Genomic DNA, 18,899 nt, shown 5'->3' on the forward strand with positions numbered 1-18,899 from the left:
GGGTTATTATTATTACTAAAACTCATACTCATACATCTTTACATGAAAAGTAATAAAAATTCTGCAAGCCAAATTCTGCCCAGTTACAGCAGTGCAACCGCATTGGAGACATAGCTTTGTGCAATAACAACAGAGTTGCAGAGGTTTTCTGGGGCCAGAATTTGACCCTGCCATTTTGGAATGTAGTTTTGGAATTCCTTCTTTGAGAGAATGAACATACTCCTGCATGTGCACCTTTATTAACTCTGTAGTGTTAACAGGAGGAAAGAATAGTAAAAGCTTATTTTTTAATCATTAAATAAGCAGCTGAGACCCAAAATATACACAGGAAACAGATGTGGTGACAAGGTCCCATTTTCAGAAATTAAATATTGAAAATGTAATATGTGCTATCAGAAAGACCGCCAAATTAAAATTAGGGTGATCTTACTTGATGCCTCCAAGTCTCTTTGATCAGTTCCCAGCTCCCTGCATGCAACTAAATCTAAAGGTTGGCTCCCCAGTGCCACACTAGTCCCAGCTATAACTTCTGTGCCCCACGAAGGTTTATCTATAATTTAACTCTTCAATGCTTCCTTCCTGCTTTAGTTATTAATTATGTCATCAGCTGCTCTAGAGGAGACAGTATTCTAAACACAGGTCTTTGGAGGTAGTAATGGAAGCAAATACTTTGTTTAACAAATATAAATGTATCTATTTTAGATCTACACATGCATGCAGGCACACACGTATATTCTATTAACAACAGATGAAATCCTGACCCCATTAAAGTAAAGGGCAAACTCACTTTGACTTCAGTGGGGCCAGATTTTCTTCAAATATGTTTTAGATCTCAAACTACATACAACTTTTAAAAAAAAAAGAGACAAGCCTGTCTGCCCCCTGCCTGAAAAAGCAAAAAATGATGGTCCTTTCACTTTCCTTTTCAGAGCACCTGTTTTACCGACCTCAGGTTTTTTTATTCTATTATTATCAGGTGACTGTGCTAGCTTGCTTGAAGACCTTGTAGAAATGTAGCAGTGATTTGTCTCAGAGGGTTCATAGCTTACCTCAGCACTGGTCATACTTCTGCTATGAATGGACTAATACAAAACAAACACAAAAGAGATGGTGTTTTCAGCATAATCCAGTACAGTTTTGAAAATGGTATTGTAATTTTATCATGTTAGCAATCAAACTCAAGCATGAAATTACATGGGCAAATGGTTTATACCTTCTGAAGCTAGACACAGCTATGACAACAAAGCATCAAATGGCTAATGGAAGCAATAAACATTCTGTGTGTCTAACATAGCTATTGTGTTTGGGTATTACATACAGTAGAACCCAGGGGTGCTGGAACAATTTGTATAGTGGGGATGCTGAGCATAGGCGACAACTTTTCCCAGTGCCGGTGGGTGCTCGATGCCCCCCAGACCCTTGGCCCTGCCCCGACACCACCCCTGCCCCAAAGTTCCCGCCCCAACTCTGCCCCCTCCCTGCGCCTATTGGACCCTTTCCCCAAATCCCCGCTCCGGCCACACCTCTTCCCCAAGCATGCCACGTTCCCCCCTCCTCTACCCTCCCTCCCAGCATTTGCAGCCACGAAACAGCTGTTTCGTGGCGGGAACTGCTGGGAGCTAGGGGGAGAAGTGGGGAAGGCACACTCAGGGGAGGCAGAGGCAGAGGTGTGCTGGGGCGGGGAGTTGCTGGTGGGTGCAGAGCACCCACCAGTTTTTCCCCATGAGTGCTTCGGGGCTGGAGTGGCGCCTATGGTGCTGAGAGCCACTGAACCAAACTGTAAACCCTGTATATAATGGAATCCACTTCAAGCCAGGGGGTGCAGCAGCCCCCCCAGCACTCCTAGTTCCAGCACCTATGGTGGAACCCTATTCTGGTGAAGTCCTTTTTCACAACACTCTCTAAAAATGTTATTGTGGATTCCATATTCATGGTCTCCCACTAATTTCCAGGTAGAAATTGCTCACCTTGCAAGTAAAGAGGGTTTGTTTGTTTTTCTGACAGCCTAGGCTCTGAGAATCAAGCTGAGTTCCTTCTGCATTGTGCATCATTGCTAGTAATAAAAGATTCTACAGACCAAATTATGCCCTCTACCAAATTCTATAAACCAAATTATGCACTGCTACCCCAGGCCATCTCCACTGCTGTCAATGTTTTTGCACAGGTGTCACTGAAAGCATCATTTGATCTGTAGAATCTTTAACTGTTTTTTAAAAAAAACTATCTAGCTGTCTGTGTAACAGTGAGACTAATGCCATTTTTACAGGGTCACTTTTTAGAACAGAGCTGCACTTTACGGAAGATAAGCACTTGTCTCTTGTCATGTAAACTTCACTCTCCAACAATGTCCACCCATTTGTCAGCTGCCCACACAAATATCTGAGCCTTTTTCCATGCTGCCAATTACACCCTCTCTGAACTGATCTGAAAGGCCACTTTCCTCTGCCAAAATATAGGAAATCAGCCAATTAATAGTGGCTTAAGGGGCAGATGGGCTGCACATACACTTTTTTCCTGATAAATTCTGCATATGTAAAGTAAGTGTATATAAAAATTGTATACATTTGCTTGGATCCCTTTCCTCCCAGCCTTTGTGGGTCACTTATTTTCTTGAACTATAACCTCCTTGGGGCAGGGACTATATGTTTGCATGGAACAGAGGGATCTAATTCATACATGTTTGCATGGAACCCAGAACTATTTGGTCCCTTAATGAGACCTCTAGATGGGTACTGTAATATAAATATTAAATTATAACATAGCATACGAAGTTCTACATCATTAGTACCTGAAATGAGGAGTATTCTGGGTGCTGCAGAATATGCCGTGCCCCTTCTGTATAATCTTCAGTTCTATGATCATTTCTTTCTTGATTTACAAGATCTAATTGCTGCTTAATCATATCATTGGTAACATATAACAGGGCGCAGTCAAGGAGAGCTTCAAAGAATTCAAGAAAAACCAACTAGAGTAAAATAATAATAATAATAATTACTTCATTTCTGTAGAATCTCCTCTTTGAGGACTAAGCATCTGATCCAGCAAAGCATTTGAGTAGATGCTTAATTTTAAGCATATTAGCAGTCCCGTTGACTTAGAATCATAGAATATCAGGGTTGGAAGGGACCTCAGGAGATCATCTAGTCCAACCCCCTGCTCAAAGCAGGACCGATCCCCAATTAAATCATCCCAACCAGGGCTTTGTCAAGCCTGACCTTAAAAACGTCTAAGGAAGGAGATTCCACCACCTCCCTAGGTAATGCATTCCAGTGTTTCACCACCCTCCTAGTGAAAAAAGTTTTTCCTAATATCCAACCTAAATCTCCCCCTCTGCAACTTGAGACCATTACTCCTTGTTCTGTCATCTGCTACCACTGAGAACAGTCTAGAGCCATCCTCTTTGGAACCCTCTTTCAGGTAGTTGAAAGCAGCTATCAAATCCCCCCTCATTCTTCTCTTCTGTAGACTAAACATCCCCAGTTCCCTCAGCCTCTCCTCATAAGTCATGTGTTCCAGTCCCCTAATCATTTTTGTTGCCCTACGCTGGACTCTTTCCAATTTTTCCACATCCTTCTTGTAGTGTGGGGCCCAAAACTGGACTCAGTACTCCAGATGAGGCCTCACCAGTGTCAAATAGAGGGGAACGATCACATCCTTCGATCTGCTGGCAATGCCCCTACTTATACATCCCAAAATGCCATTGGCCTTTTTGGCAACAAGGGCACACTGTTGACCATATCCAGCTTCTCGTCCACTGTAACCCCTAAGTCCTTTTCTGCAGAACTGCTGCCTACCCATTCAGTCCCTAGTCTGTAGCAGTGCACTGGATTCTTCTGTCCTAAGTGCAGGACTCTGCACTTGTCCTTGTTGAACCTCATCAGATTTCTTTTGGCCCAATCCTCCAATTTGTCTAGGGCCCTCTGTATCCTATCCCTACCCTCCAGCGTATCTACCTCTCCTCTCAGTTTAGTGTCATCTGCAAACTTGCTGAGGGTGCAATGCACACCATCCTCCAGATCATTTATGAAGATATTGAACAAAACCGGCCCCAGGACTGACCCTTGGGGCACTCCACTTGATACCGGCTGCCAACTAGACATGGAGCCATTGATCACTATCCGTTGAGCCCGACAATCTAGCCAGCTTTCTATCCACCTTGTAGTGCATTCATCCAGCCCATACTTCTTTAACTTGCTGGCAAGAATACTGTGGGAGACTGTGTCAAAAGCTTTGCTAAAGTCAAGGAACAACACGTCCACTGCTTTCTCTTCATCCACAGAACCAGTTATCTCATCATAGAAGGCAATTAGATTCGTCAGGCATGACTTGCCCTAGGTGAATCCATGCTGACTGTTCCTGATCACTTTCCTTTCCTCTCAGTGCTTCAGAATTGATTCCTTGAGGACCTGCTCCATGATTTTTCCAGGGACTGAGGTGAGGCTGACTGGCCTGTAGTTCCCAGGATCCTCCTTCTTCCCTTTTTTAAAGATGGGCACTACATTAGCCTTTTTCCAGTCGTCCAGGACTTCCCCGGATTGCCATGAGTTTTCAAAGATAATGGCCAATGGCTCTGCAATCACATTCACCAACTCCTTTAGCACTCTTGGATGCAACGCATCCGGCCCCATGGACTTGTGCACGTCCAGCTTTTCGAAATAGTCCCGAACCACTTCTTTCTCCACAGAAGGCTGGTCACCTCCTCCCCATGCTGTGCTGCCCAGTGCAGCAGTCTGGGAGCTGACCTTGTTCGTGAAGACAGAGGCAAAAAAAGCATTGAGTACATTAGCTTTTTCCACATCCTCTGTCACTAGGTTGCCTCCCTCATTCAGTAAGGGGCCCACACTGGATATTTCCTTGACTTTCTTCTCGTTGCTAACATACCTGAAGAAACCCTTCTTGTTACTCTTAACATCTCTTGCTAGCGCAACTCCAAGTGTGATTTGGCCTTCCTGATTTCACTCCTGCATGCCCGAGCAATATTTTTATACTCATCCCTAGTCATTTGTCCAATCTTCCACTTCTTGTAAGCTTCTTTTTTGTATTTAAGATCAGCAAGGATTTCACCGTTAAGCTGGACTTAAATTGGATTGTTCGTGTGCACCATGCTTAAAGAGCTTACTGAATCAGGGCCTATCAATCAATAATGATCATGACCCTTCTTCTCCGTGGAAAACTAATCATAACCAAAGTCCTATTACATTACTATATTCCATTATGACATTAGCAAGTAATATACAGTATTTCACATTGCATACAACTGAATGATAATACAGTATTGCATCATCCTCCTGGCTAAGTTTTTGCTACACATGGCATTAAGGCTCAGGGATATTTTTCTATCTGGTGGACAGGGGAATGGTTATATTTTTGTCTGGAATGGACGGTGTTTTGTTGTATTCATTGTGCCTAGAGTCTACAGTAATGGGCATGTAATGGATTATTTAATAATAAAACAAACTATGGCCATCCAAACCACCACAAACACGTATTTATAACAAATTCAATAATGTAGATTACAGCAGACTGCTGTTGGGTGAAAACTTATACCTTAGAGGAGAAATTCACCAACCCTGCACAACGCTTGAGTGCAAAGATTTCTACAGGGATTGAGGGGATGGAAGTCTTTACCTGCAGGCTGGCTGACAGCCTCCACAGCCACTACTCCAGCCTTGTAGGCTGGAAGTGCAGGCACTGCTGCTTCACACCCCATGTTCAGGGTTCCTGGGCCAGCAGATCTGCACGACTAAGGATCTCACCACGCAGGTGATGATCCAGTCTAAAGGCTCCTAAGTAGCAAGAAGTCCAGAGACCTCCCAGTGCAGCCATTCCATCTGTGCACTCCTGTGCAATTCCCCCGTGGAAAATAAGTGGTGCAAATAGTCCTGCACCAGACTGAGCTGAATTTCATTCTATGCACGGTTGTACTCTCAGAAAACATCCCAGACATCCAGTGTGCAGTCATAGGGCGTAGAGAACACACTTGCAGCTAACTGTTCAGTAATTGGAAGGGCATGATAATGAGCAAACCATGGAACAATGAGAAATATGTGAGATAAAATAACCCAGATGATATATGATGAACAAAGGAATATCAAGATGGGATGCTTAATGATCAGCTCCATTTCTTGAATATAAACAACACTATTTTTCTTCTATTCTGGAAGGTATGATGGTACAATTCTACTTGCTGACAGCTTCTAAAAATAATTGTAATTGATCCTGTAGCAATTAATTACCTGCTGACGATTTGCATCATGAACTGTTTGTACTTTTTTCCTTACATACCTCATGCTGTAAGTTGCTGTCATCTCCGTCGCGTACAAAAGGATTGTCCTTCACCAGTATTTCCACAATTTTTGTAGCAGTTAATTGTTTGCTTAGCATATTTAAATCCTGTATGTCAAAAAGGTCAAAAATTACTAGTATTTGAGACATTTACAAATATGGACCTGATCTGGCTCCCTTTGAAGTCAATGTCAAAATTCCCCTTGATTTCAATGGAAGTAGGATTGGTCTCTCACAAAGTAATTCATGCTATACAGGATAAAATTGGGGCCTCACTGAAGTCAGTAGGAGTTTTGCCATTGACTTCAATAGAGCTAGTACTCACTTATACAGTATGTTAAACCCCAAGTTCAGGAAAGTTCATCAATTAACTATCCCTTGGCACCTGCTGACTTTGATACACCCAACAGCTACCCATTTCTCTGTCTGCCAGTTTTGTTTTTTTTTTAATTCCACTCTGCATAAAAGAAGGGGTGAATCAGTAAGTGTTCCCCATAGGAATGCAGAGGAGTCTTGCAAGCATGCAGCTGATTTCCAGAGGTGTAAGCAGGCTTGATTTTTAATCATTAAGGGCCTGATCCAAAACCTATGGCTATCAGTGGGAGACTTCAATGTGATTTGGATCAGTCCCTAAATTCCAGGGCTCTGGGAAATAATCCTGTGTCCATGATGCTTTACCATACTTCAAATTACATAAATACATCATTTAAAAATATTGTTTATTGAATGTTATTTTATTTCTGAATCGGTCAGCCTTGGACTTCTGCAGACATTAATTTTTAATCAGTAACAATTAGTATCTACATTTAAAAAAGCGTCAGTGAAAATATTTAAATTGATTAAAAACATTAAATACTCAAAATAAGTTCAAGGCATAGAGGAATCAAAGAATTTGGAATTGGATCCTCTATACAGTTAAGCATGTGAGCAACTTTATTCTTGTGAACCATATCTTTGAGGCCAATAGGATAACTTATGTGAATACAGTTACTCAAGTTCTTTAGTGTTTTCAATGGCAGGCCATTAGTGACAAGAGTTTAAAAATGTCATTTTGAACTAGACAAATAAATTAGTACCTAGACACACAAATAAAAGTATATAAGATTGTTACTTTCAACATCCAGAGGAAGTGTCTCATTTTCATTGTGGGTTCATAAGGAGGTATGGTGCTTGGTCTACAATAAGTCCTGTATATCTCCCAGCATTTATCTATGTAATTAATTGCACAGACAGTTTGTTGTTGTTCACAGAATAAAATGCCTGTAGAAGTGAAGTGGAAAAATACAGAAGTTCAAATAAAACTTGTTTAATTACTACTAACAGCAATTGATTCTGCTTAGCACAGAAAGATGTTGCATTACTTACCTTGTATATGACAGGCATTGGGAATAATGTTCTTCATCATCATTTCTGAGAAACACTTAAACAGATATGGACCTTTATCTCTACAGTTAAAAGAAAGTTTTATATTACAACTTCCTTTTTTGCACAGTAGGTATTGTTTGAACATTGTTTGATTCCCAGGTGCAACACTGGATATTTATCCAGTAAAAGTTATACTGTGGATTTTTCATTGACAAATTCTTCAGTGAACTATGTTCTGTCCTTAGGGACTATTTGCAATGCTGTCACATTGTGAAGCTCCAGAAGATTTATTTATTTTCCTGAAGCCCAAAGCAATGGATGTCTTTTATACAATTTACACGCATATCCGATGGGATTTTCAAAAATGCCTAAGTATCTTAGGAGCACAAGTCCATCTGAAAATCAGTATTTTCTTTTTCCTCCCTTCCTCTGAACAGATTATCTACTATATTTTACATAAAGCAATACAAATTAAATTTTATATGATTACCCATTATGAAGTATTACTGACCAGCCAAAGGCACTCATATGCCAATGGTATTCTGGAACTTATACTGTATCTGTATGAAGCCTGTGCTCCACCACCCTTAGGAGTAAGAATTTTAAGGTAAGCTGGGAATTTTTTTTTATTTTATTTTTTGAGGGGAGGGTTGCATGGCAGTGCCACAGACTGAAGCCAAATCACAAGGCCAGACTCCACTATTCAATTGAAACTGATGTATGCATGCCATGTACCATCCCTAAATAATTCAATACTAGTAAAAAAAAAATAATAATTCAATACTAGTAAAAAAAAAAAAAAAAAAGTCAGAAGAAGGAGGGGAGAACTTTCTCCTGAGATCTGAATCCAAGCACTCACCCCAAGGAGCTGTGGACAGGGCATTAGCAGAGGAAGGAGAGAGAGAAAGGACAGAAAAAGGAGAGGGGGCAGAGGAAGAATAAGACTGATCATGCTTATTCTGAGACTGGCTACCATCTAGCAATTATATAATAGTCAAACACTGAAACTCGGGCAACTCTCACTAAAACTAAGTAAAAGCACTTACTTGTGGTCTTTGTCATAGATATGGACCGCTAGATGAATAATGTAAGTCAAAAATGTTCTTAGCAGCAAAGTCTCATATGGAGAATGCACCTCCTCAGGTGATGTTTTATCTTCTAAAACAACAAGATAGAAGAAAAGAATCTCTATTATCAGTACTAACTGAATCAGTTTGATCTACAAATAACAAAAAGCTTATCACCACGTGTGCCAGTATGCCTCTCTCATCTTCCTATGATCTCCCACATTGATCCAACATTCACAGAAGAAACAGACTAGAGGTAGCACTACTTCCAAGTCAGCAAGCCAACAGGGCATCACCTACCAGAGTCATGAGGGAGGGGAGAATTCAAAATGCCCCTGTAGTCTTGGGCAAATCACTCAGGACCTGGTCCTGAAATTGGACTTGGATGGGCAAAGCCACATTGATTTCTGCCTTTTCAGGAACCCTTCTTAGAGCTCTTCCCATAGGCACATGAGCATAGGGCAGGGAAAGCAAAGCTAGAGCTAACCCCTTGTGTAGCAAGGATCAGGTTGTGCCTCTGCAACTTGTCACAAAGACCCACAACAGCAACAGGTGAAGCTGACTGATTAACTGGCTATGCAGGAGAACAGTGACACATACGATACACAAATTGGTGTTGAACACATGAAGTAAACAAACTGAACAAAAAAAGAAAAAATAAGATTTCTTTCCTCTTTAATCTCTTTCAGTTATAGTCACCTTAAGTGTTACTTGTAACAATAACAGGGAATATAATTCAGACAGAAGTATGATTTTTAAGATAACGCTTTAAAACAGTTTTGATGAGTGTTATTATTTTGTGCTTATTTTTGCCTGAGGATCCCAAAGCACGAGTGAATCTTCTTATGCCTATTTCACAGATAACAGGTAAATTGCCCAGGGGCACCGAACAAGTCAGTCACAGTGTTGTGTACAGAACCCAATTCTCAGACTCCTAGTCCCTAACTCTAACCATTATATGCTTCTGATAGTCAATCTACAGGCATACAAACCATTCAGTATCCTGTCCATATCAGCAAGGGTTATATTGTAATGATGAAACCTGCAATCCTTTAGAAATCTCCAGAACTGGAGTTTAGTCATCAGGAAGGTGTTGTCAAGAGATTGATCACAGCCCAAACTGCTGTAAAAACTGTAGATTCTTCTCAGTTCTGTAATATGTCTCAATACGGCATATTCTACCTACACAAAACAGTAAATGGCATGCATTAGTTTTAATCTCATGACAAGTAATAACTTCAGCTCAGCTGATGTATTTATTAAATCCAGCCAGGGACAGTACTGCCAGAAGTTGTTAACATAGGATTGCCCTTTGCTGTCCTATGGAGAAAGGAGTTTGATCCTCTTAGTCCATTTCCCAGTGGAAAAGTATCCACATCCCAAAACCTACCACTGTTATCTCACTATCTGGCAACCTTTCTGGCAATTGCACCATAAAGACTACAAACTAGGTAGGCATGGAGCCTGAACTATCCTCTCGCCGCCACAGGTCAGGGACAAGAGACTTTGTCAGGGAATTGTGGGGAAACCTGCCCTGCTGTTGCCTGAACTGCACCAGTTTTGTGGATAGCTACAGGACTTTGTGTTATTTGTATGCATTTCAGAAGCCCCAATTATGGACCAGGGTCCCACTGTACAAACACAGAATAAAAGACAGTCCCTAGCCAAAAATTTAATATTCAAATTTGTCAATCTGATATAACATGGCTGACCGTGTGGAGTTTTATGCTCCTTTGGTACCATTATGGACTGTTACCACAAAGGCCCCAACCTAACCTCTCCCATGTCCTGTAAGGGAAATATTGAATGCCTTTTCAGTAAATTTAATGTGACCTGTTTAATTGTCTTTTATGGGACATTCAACAAGACAGAACACCACCTCTTTGGCATTGCTCTGTTCATTTGCTTCTGTTTTGTTTTTTATTGCCTGCAGACTTTCAGATCATAGCTTAATAAAAAGACTTGTATAGAACACACAAATAAAATAAAGTAAATAATGTGAAACATATCAGCAATAAAACTGAAAAATATCAGCAGTGTGCAGGCTTTTACCTGTTTCATTTCTTCCTGTCTGTCTTTCTCTGGAAACGAGTTCAGCAATGAAGATATGTCTAGTTCAATGTTTGATCCCAATACAGAGGTATTTCCTGGGCCATCAACTATTCTGATGGTTTCTACCAAGTAACAAAAGTAACAATTTATCTTTGGCTAATAAAATAAAAATAAAATATATACAAAGATAAAATAATATCCTCAATTATCTTGTTCCCAGTTCCATTGACTTAAAGAAAAGAAGAATAGTACCCCCAGTTGGTAAAATTTAACTGTTTAGCATTATCTTAACATAATACATATTGAAGACCCACATCCACCTTCCATAAGTGCAACAGAACATGTTAACATCATGTCTTGTTAAATTTCCATGTTGCAGTGTTTCCAAATGCATCTAGACGCATTAAGGATGTGGCTTGGATGAGAACTCACTCATTTTAAAGAATCTTCCCAATGCCATGATATGGAGCAAAAAAAGAAGCATGGAAGTAAAGAGGAATACATAATTAAACAACATCATGTGTAAGCTGGGTGGAAGAAGTTGACCTTGTTAAAAAAATCTTTGTTAGGAAATCGTATTTTAGAAAACTTTTAAAAGGGAACTGCAAAACGCTATGAAAAACAAAACACTGTTTACACTCCCATATCACTGAGAGAATATAGGCATAGACTCAAAAAATACAAATTTATCTGAAGGGGATCCATACATACACAGCGGCTGCCAAATCAGGACAGTGCAAAGATGATCTTTAAATCACCTTTGCACACACATACTGACCTTTGCCCTATGCAGTTTGGCCACACCTCAGGATTTCCCCCCCCCCCAGTCTTATGCATGTGTGTTGCATCATTCTCTATCTAGGCATTGCAAGGTCCAGAACATAGTGGGAGCCTTAGGCCTGGTCTACACTTAAAATTCTGGTGTACATGAAAAATTCACACCTCTAAGTGCTACAGCTATGCTAAGCTCTGGTGTAGACACGGCTAAGTCAATGGAAGAATGCTTTTACAAACCTAGCTACTGACAGTCGAGGAGACGGATTCCCTACAGCAACAGAAAAACCCCTACCAGCCTTGTAGGAAGCATGTACGTGACAGAGCTACAGCGGCATAGCTACAGAGCCATAGCTGTGCTGCTGCAGTGACCATAAAGAACAGACAAGCCCTTACTTTTCTATTTCTTAACTGAGCAGCCAGCCAAGTAGCACTGTTATAGGAGGAACGATAACATAAGAACTTTGCTTTTTCCTGTCACCGCTGTCTGGGCTGGTACAAAGGAACTTAGAGAAACTAAACCAACAGGAAATCAATTGTCATTTATGATGTTAAATTTTAATTCTTTTATGAACACATTACGATTTAAAACTGCAATTTCCTGTGAAACCTTGTGTTAGTAATTAAAATTTCTCATGTATCTATCAATGAGCCTTCACAGAGAAATGTGTATGACTCTTCCGTGAATACAGAACAGTCTCACACAATAAATGTGTAACTTTTATAAAATGTGAACTATCCGACTAGAAATTATCTACTTTCTTCACCATCACTTCAAATTGCTCACCAGTGCCAAAGGGACTTTGTGTACGAATGCCACTCAGATCCTGCATATTCATTGCATCCACTTGAAAAGCTGGGTACTCTGCTATTTGATCATTTATAAACTCTCCTTCAAAAATACGCCCATTCTTGAAGACGAATCTCCCCTGGGGGGAGGGTGGGAAAAGAGAGGCTCTTTTGTTTCATTTTGATATAAATCTGCACATTTAGTAAAAGATCATTAGAAAAGAAATATGTTTGCAAGCACTTGGATTTCCTTCTGATCTAAATCAGGTTTAAACTGCAATATATGAGATAGTGCAAAGCGAAGGATGATACTTATCTGCATGTGTAAAGTACTTTGAGATCAACCAATGAAAATCTGCTGCTGTGCTATATAAGTGCTAAATGTTTTACTCTGAAACGTCTGAGGAATAAGGATCTTTTCACTATGCTTAAAATTGTTTGCAGCTTTTCAACGTACTTTAACAGTCTGTCCCCAGATTTTTTCCCTTTCCTCCTATTAGCTGGAGTCCACCCCTGTGCACAGGCAGTTTGGAGTCCCCTGTGAGAAGGTGCATCAGACATTAAAAGTGACCTTAGCCAGAAGGCCAACAGAAGGCAATGGTCATTTATCAGCCAAAAGGCTGATAATGTCAGAGACACCTATTACACTGAAAAGCTTTATGTTAAAATACATTTCACCATATACAAGCCATGCTCCTCCACTTGGAACTTATCCAGTGTCCAGCGAGGTCAGTGGAAGGGCTCCTATCAACTTCATTGGGCATGGACATCAATGTGTGCATTCCAATACACTAAGGAAAACATGGTTTTCCTTACAGAAAACATGGTTTTCCTTACAGAAACCTAGACATTTGCTATACAGAGCAGACTGAGACCTAATTGCATTTTTATCTTTTTCTTCCATCACTTGTTGATACTCACAAGGCCATGTTTTTTATTGCAAACCCATTCTCCATCATACATTGCTCCACTGGCATAGAAGAACCTTCCACGTCCATGACGATCCCCATTTACAAAATCTCCTACATATTCATTCCTCAAAGGATACTGAGACCCAGGTATTCTCTTCAGAAACCAGGTGTGAGTACCATAGCCATGCTGAAAAAAGACAAGCCATTACAAGAACTTTCCAAAGAGCTACTATTGGTGCAGATCTAAATTCATACAAAGGAATGGAACTACCTAGACTTTTTTTTGTTTTGTTTTGTTTTAGGGTGACTGTTGCTAATTCAACTAAATGGGCTTGATTTAGCCCCAGGTTACCTTAGCTCCTACCAGGCAACTCAGGGCACAAAGTCCACCAGGAGGCATGGTAGCAGCACTCAGGATGAACTAATTCAACACATCCTGGTCTCCTATAGAAAATGGGCCACAGTTTAGAGACACCATTCCCTAGTCTGTGTGCCCTGCCAAGCAGCCAGGGCAGGGTCCCAGAACCAGTTCTTAGGAGACCTGCGCTGCTCTGGAGGCCAAACTCCCTGCTCATTTTATGTGCGGGTGAAAAGGAAGCAGCTCACCCCCATGCTCACCCCAACAGAATGATGGGGGAACACTCGGTGAGGGGAATCTAATGGAGTTTTACACCAACCCCAGCCTACTTCCATGGGTTCTTTCACAGGAGGGGACACTGGAGAGTTAGATCTTCAGGTCACTGCTTAGACTAGGTGATATTTTCACTTTTAACAGTCTTATAGCTTAGTATGTAAATTCAGTATTTTAAGAATTAGTTGAGGTCTACATTAGCATAAATAAAATCAGCTATACAAATGACCTATATATGTAAACAATTTTATTTTCACTGAAGTTTATATGAAATATAAAACCTGTTTCTATATAATTAACGGGGGGGGGGGGATATCACTGGGTAGACTGGCCCTGTAAGAGAGTTAGGCTCAGACCCACCTTGCCAGCTGCCTCCCCATCATAATAGGCTTTAAGACTGATAAAAGGGAGTTTCAGTTCAGCTCAGTTCAGGAAGGGAGGGAGACCTGCAGAGAGTATGAAGACTCCTGAAAGGGATCCAGGGTCTGGGGAAAGGACTTTGAAGGGGGCACTCCACACCAGCAGGAGAGGCAGGAGCAGAAGTCTCCCAAGGAAGAGATTTGAGGAAACATCAGGCAGCAGAAGCTGGGTTTTGAGAAAGAACAGTTGAGTCCAGCCTAAGGAAATGTACAGTCAGGGAAATGATTTGTTTTGATTTAAGTTGATATTTTATGATGTTGTTTTAATAAACCAGACCCCAGGAAGAGGTGTTATCTGACTTCTGAATGGCTGGGTGCAGTTTTAGGGAAGCCCAAGAAGGGGGAACTGAGGTAGTGGCAGAGTCCAGTGCTGGATTGGGTAAGGCCCTCCTCTTACACCAACCCTAAGCTTTCACTTTAAAGCCTCTTTCTAAATATCCTGCAGCCAAAAAGATTTGATTTTTATTATGGGAAGGGTTTATATTTTCTTTTGGTTGGTGTGTAAAATTAAGTTACCTTTTCATAAAAACAAGTCAGCAGCTTGGTTTAATATTGGACTTTTGCTAGTTATAACTAATAACATGAAAAGCAATTTATGAGTAAAACACTCCTGTATCTACAATTAGCAGAATCATACTGAGCTTCTTTACTTCTGTATGAATCAATGCAGCTAAATCGTACCAGTGTGAGAGTCAGGTATTGAATTAAAGTGGTGTAGTACCTGTATGCCATTTACCCACTGCCCAGTATACTCCTGGTTCGTCGTCAGCCACCGCATCCTGCCTTCCCCCTGGCGCACATTTTCTTCCCATTGACCTTCATAGATATTTCCAGATTTATAACTACAAGAAACCAAATGAATCAGGAAGTTAACTACTCAGCTATCATATACACAAACAATAATGGACAAGATTTTCAAAGGTACAATGGCAGTGAGGTGCCTAAATCCACCATCTGATAACGAGAGTTACATGTTGTTGCTGGGGAAAAAAGAGTAATACTGGGAAAAAGAACAGGAGGACTTGTGGCACCTTAGAGACTAACAAATTTATTCGAGCATAAGCTTTCGTGAGCTACAGCTCACTTCATCGGATGCATGCAGATGCATTTTTCCGCTGAATGCATCCGATGAAGTGAGCTGTAGCTCATGAAAGCTTATGCTCGAATAAATTTGTTAGTCTCTAAGGTGCCACAAGTCCTCCTGTTCTTTTTGCGAATACAGACTAACACGGCTGCTACTCTGAAACCAGTAATACTGGGATAGATTTTCAGTGTTGACACTACTACATTCTGATTTTTCCTTTGTTTATGATTGCAACATATACTACCTAAAGGAAAACATTCCCAGTTGACTACACTTAATAATAAATATCAATGATAATACATTAGGACGCCAATAATTTAAAGGTCTCAGGGGACAAGAAAAACTTCAGGGAAGCTGGCTTAGCAGACTTTGAAAACTGGACTCAGTGTGTATCTTTTGAAGTCAGACTCCAACACACACAAAAATAGGGACTGACATCTTGCTTTGTTGGCATGTCTTGCGAAAGCTAACTCGCTGTCTATAACTGGAGAAGGTGTCCAGTAGGTTTAGAAGTCTGTGCTCTGGATCAGCTAACAGAGTACAGATGTAAAAAATGTAAACATTGCTGATTAACTCCCCCAATTATCAATTTATCCACATCAGCATTTGTGTGAAGTCTGACGTCAGTGCATGAAGATTTCACAATCTGTCAAACCTCAGAAGATATTACCGAAAATCTCAAGTCATTCTAAAATTTGTCTGAGGAGAGCATGCCATAAACAATCAACCAAAACACTCTCTCATGCACAATCCCACAAAAGAATTTATTTGTTTGTGATGAGGGGGCGTTGGGAGGAAGGGCAGTGGGTGTTACCAGGCAATCAAAAAGAATTCTTTTAAAAAGATGTTTCAGTTTACTGCTGCCAGTCTTTGATTGTTTTATCTTTAATTGTTTTCTTTGTAGGAACAAAGAAGAAAAAGGTTTACCCAAGTAAAAATTAAAGCTATATACTAGGCCTGGTTCTTCACTGTTCTTGCACTTTATATAATCATTTACTCCTGTGCAAAGAAGGGCAAGAGAAATATAAAATTCTACCATTCTGAGTTGGTAGCATTTTCACCTTTTTGTATATCTCTGAATGACTACACAAACTGCAAGGCAGTAGAGAATCAGCCCAGTACATGGAACAAAGGATTAGACTGTGTGCCAAATAAAAATAAATTAATTCTAAAGATGTGCTGAACAAACATGTTATACCTACCATCTTATCCCCCAGCCAGCTCTGATGTTGTTTACCCAGTCACCTTCATACCAGGAAGTACCTTCCTGATTATAATAAATGGTACCCTGAAACAAAGATTATGAGCGGTTTAATTAATCAATACCTAAATATTCACATGAATGCTTTCACATAACATTATATACCATGGACGTAGACAAGTGGGAACTCGGGTGGGCTTCAGCTCACCCCAAAATTTAGGGATTGGATTAAGAAAGAAAAAGCAGAGTTTGAAATAAGAAGCTTGTTTTCCCTCTCTTTATTAAAAGTGGACACATTTAGTTATGGTACAAAACTACCCAAAGTGATATTCAAGAGCTATAATTTTATTATTTTTTAATTCTAACCCCTCCCCTGCCATAAAAAGTTGTCTTCACCCCTGTATATGCCAAATATACCAATTACCACTTGTATTCCAACATTCTCTCCATAGTCGCTAAGAAAAAAAGACTCAATTTATGTTAAAAGCAACTGAGAGTCTAAAATATAAAAAAATTAAATCCTGTTATTTTCACCAACATTAGCTACATGCTAAGAGAGACCAAGCATTCAGATGTTCAAAAATGTTAAAAATTACATTTAGCCAAACAATGGCAAGTGTCCTCAAACCCTTTGGAAATGCTTTCACCAATCTATTCTATTCTATATACTGTAGGTTCTTATACTGCCCTTATCACCATAGAGCAGCTTTCAGTAACACATCAAGTGATATGAATGACATTGGTTATGTGTTTGTTCTCGCCTCCTCTCCCCACCTGGAAAAGCATTTGCAGTGAAGCGTTTTGTTTTGGTAGGGTTTTTTTTTTTTTAAACATGTGTTACTATGATTTATGTTAGAGAAGGCAAGGTCAAAGGTTTTGCTTGGAGCAAAACGATGATCCTTAGTTCCTGGGGAGTTCATTCCACAGCTACCAAGAAAGTTCTGTCTCCCACACAGACAAGCTCTACTCTTACTCAAAGAGTTCCACTGTGCTCGAAGAGACTATGGTCTGCATCCCAGAGCTTTAGGCATTGTTTAAATATCTTGGGCCCAGGCCATGGAGCGCCTTCAAGATAAGGACCAAGACCTTGAACTTAATTCAAAATTCTGTAGGAAGCCAGCATAGAAAGTGAAGGACAGGTCTGATGTGCTTGCAGTGACCTATGTTGTGGAGGAGACACTCTGTACGGTTCTGCACTAGTTGGAGTTCCTATGTGCTGAAAACTTCATGCCCAGGTTTGTCACACTGCTGTAGTCCAGCCGAGAAGCGAGTAAGGCATGAATAACAGAGGTCAGATCATCATCTGCCAGTCTCCTAGCCAACTGGAGATAACAGAAAGCATTACTTGTAGATGCTACTATGTGAGAGTGCAGCATCAGCAAGTAACCCAAGAGTATTCCTAGACTACAGACCAAATTGACTATTTGTGGGTGTGTATCTTCAACCAAAAGAGATTACACCATGGCTACGGGCTCTTCCAAATGCTTTCCTCTACCCACCAGCATCACTTGTCTTGCTTGGGTTCAGCTTCAGCTGGCTGTTCTTCATGAGTTGAAGGCCATCTTGGTGGTAGTGGTGTAGTTGTATGTGGTGAAGAATAGGTAGAGCTGTGTGTCATCTAGATATTGCTGGCACCTGAGTTCCTGATATCTGACCACTTCACCTAGTGATTGCATGTAGATGTTGAAAAGGACTGTAGAGAGAGAAAATATCCTTCTGGGACTCCACAACCAAGAGGACTAGTGGCTGGAGGTGCAGTTTCCCCATCACTACACGGTTTGAGTCCTCCAGGGAGAACTCAAACCATATCAGCACATTATCCTTGGCCCCTGCAACCTCTCTCACGTGAGACAGCAGTACCTCATTGTCTGTTGACTATTGCAGACAGGCCCAGGAGGATGAGAATGGACATCTGTCCTCTGTCCACTGACAGGAGGAGATCATTCATCAGTGCCACTAAAGCGTTTTGAGTTTTGAATGAAGTCGTATGGCCCGTGTTATGCAGGAGGTCAGACTAAATGATCACTGTGGTCCCTTCTGACCTCAGAATCTATTAACTACAGTAAGCAGACAGAGAGAGCAGCTATACTCTGACTCATCCAGAGTTCCACATTAACTTCTAGAGCCAGCTCTGCAATGGCATCCTTCAGAAGGCAAAGGACACAACTGGGATGCTGCCTTAATTGTTCTGTTTTCTTTCTCTGGACAGTTCTATCAGTGTCATTTCTTCCTCCATTATGGTGTTTCTGGTCTGCTCAGTTATCTGCAATAGGTACTTTTAATAACAGATCTCAAATGTACCCCAGAATCCTTTGTACCAG

At 40.7% G+C, this 18,899-nt stretch overlaps 1 protein-coding gene across 7 annotated transcripts in view; it reads right to left on the bottom strand.

Annotated features, from left to right (window-relative positions):
- Nucleotides 1-18,899, bottom strand: part of RSPH10B (radial spoke head 10 homolog B) — a 41,208-nt gene that overhangs the window by 17,284 nt on the left and 5,025 nt on the right. For 6 of the 7 annotated variants that reach the window (XM_084642370.1, XM_084642369.1, XM_084642367.1 and 3 more), the window contains 12 exons: nt 16,580-16,665; nt 15,015-15,135; nt 13,254-13,430; nt 12,331-12,472; nt 10,770-10,891; nt 9,710-9,899; nt 8,697-8,808; nt 7,651-7,730; nt 7,397-7,545; nt 6,286-6,393; nt 2,789-2,965; nt 948-1,082 (listed from right to left, as the gene is read on the bottom strand). In XM_084642370.1, the coding sequence (XP_084498496.1) occupies nt 948-1,082; nt 2,789-2,965; nt 6,286-6,393; nt 7,397-7,545; nt 7,651-7,730; nt 8,697-8,808; nt 9,710-9,899; nt 10,770-10,891; nt 12,331-12,472; nt 13,254-13,430; nt 15,015-15,135; nt 16,580-16,665 (1,599 nt within the window). The remainder of the gene's footprint in view (nt 1-947; nt 1,083-2,788; nt 2,966-6,285; nt 6,394-7,396; nt 7,546-7,650; nt 7,731-8,696; nt 8,809-9,709; nt 9,900-10,769; nt 10,892-12,330; nt 12,473-13,253; nt 13,431-15,014; nt 15,136-16,579; nt 16,666-18,899) is intronic. The other variant, XM_084642368.1, reaches the window with a different exon arrangement.

The sequence above is a fragment of the Lepidochelys olivacea genome, assembly GCF_965140295.1.
Source record: "Lepidochelys olivacea isolate rLepOli2 genome assembly, chromosome: 10".
Lineage (NCBI taxonomy): Eukaryota > Metazoa > Chordata > Testudines > Cheloniidae > Lepidochelys > Lepidochelys olivacea.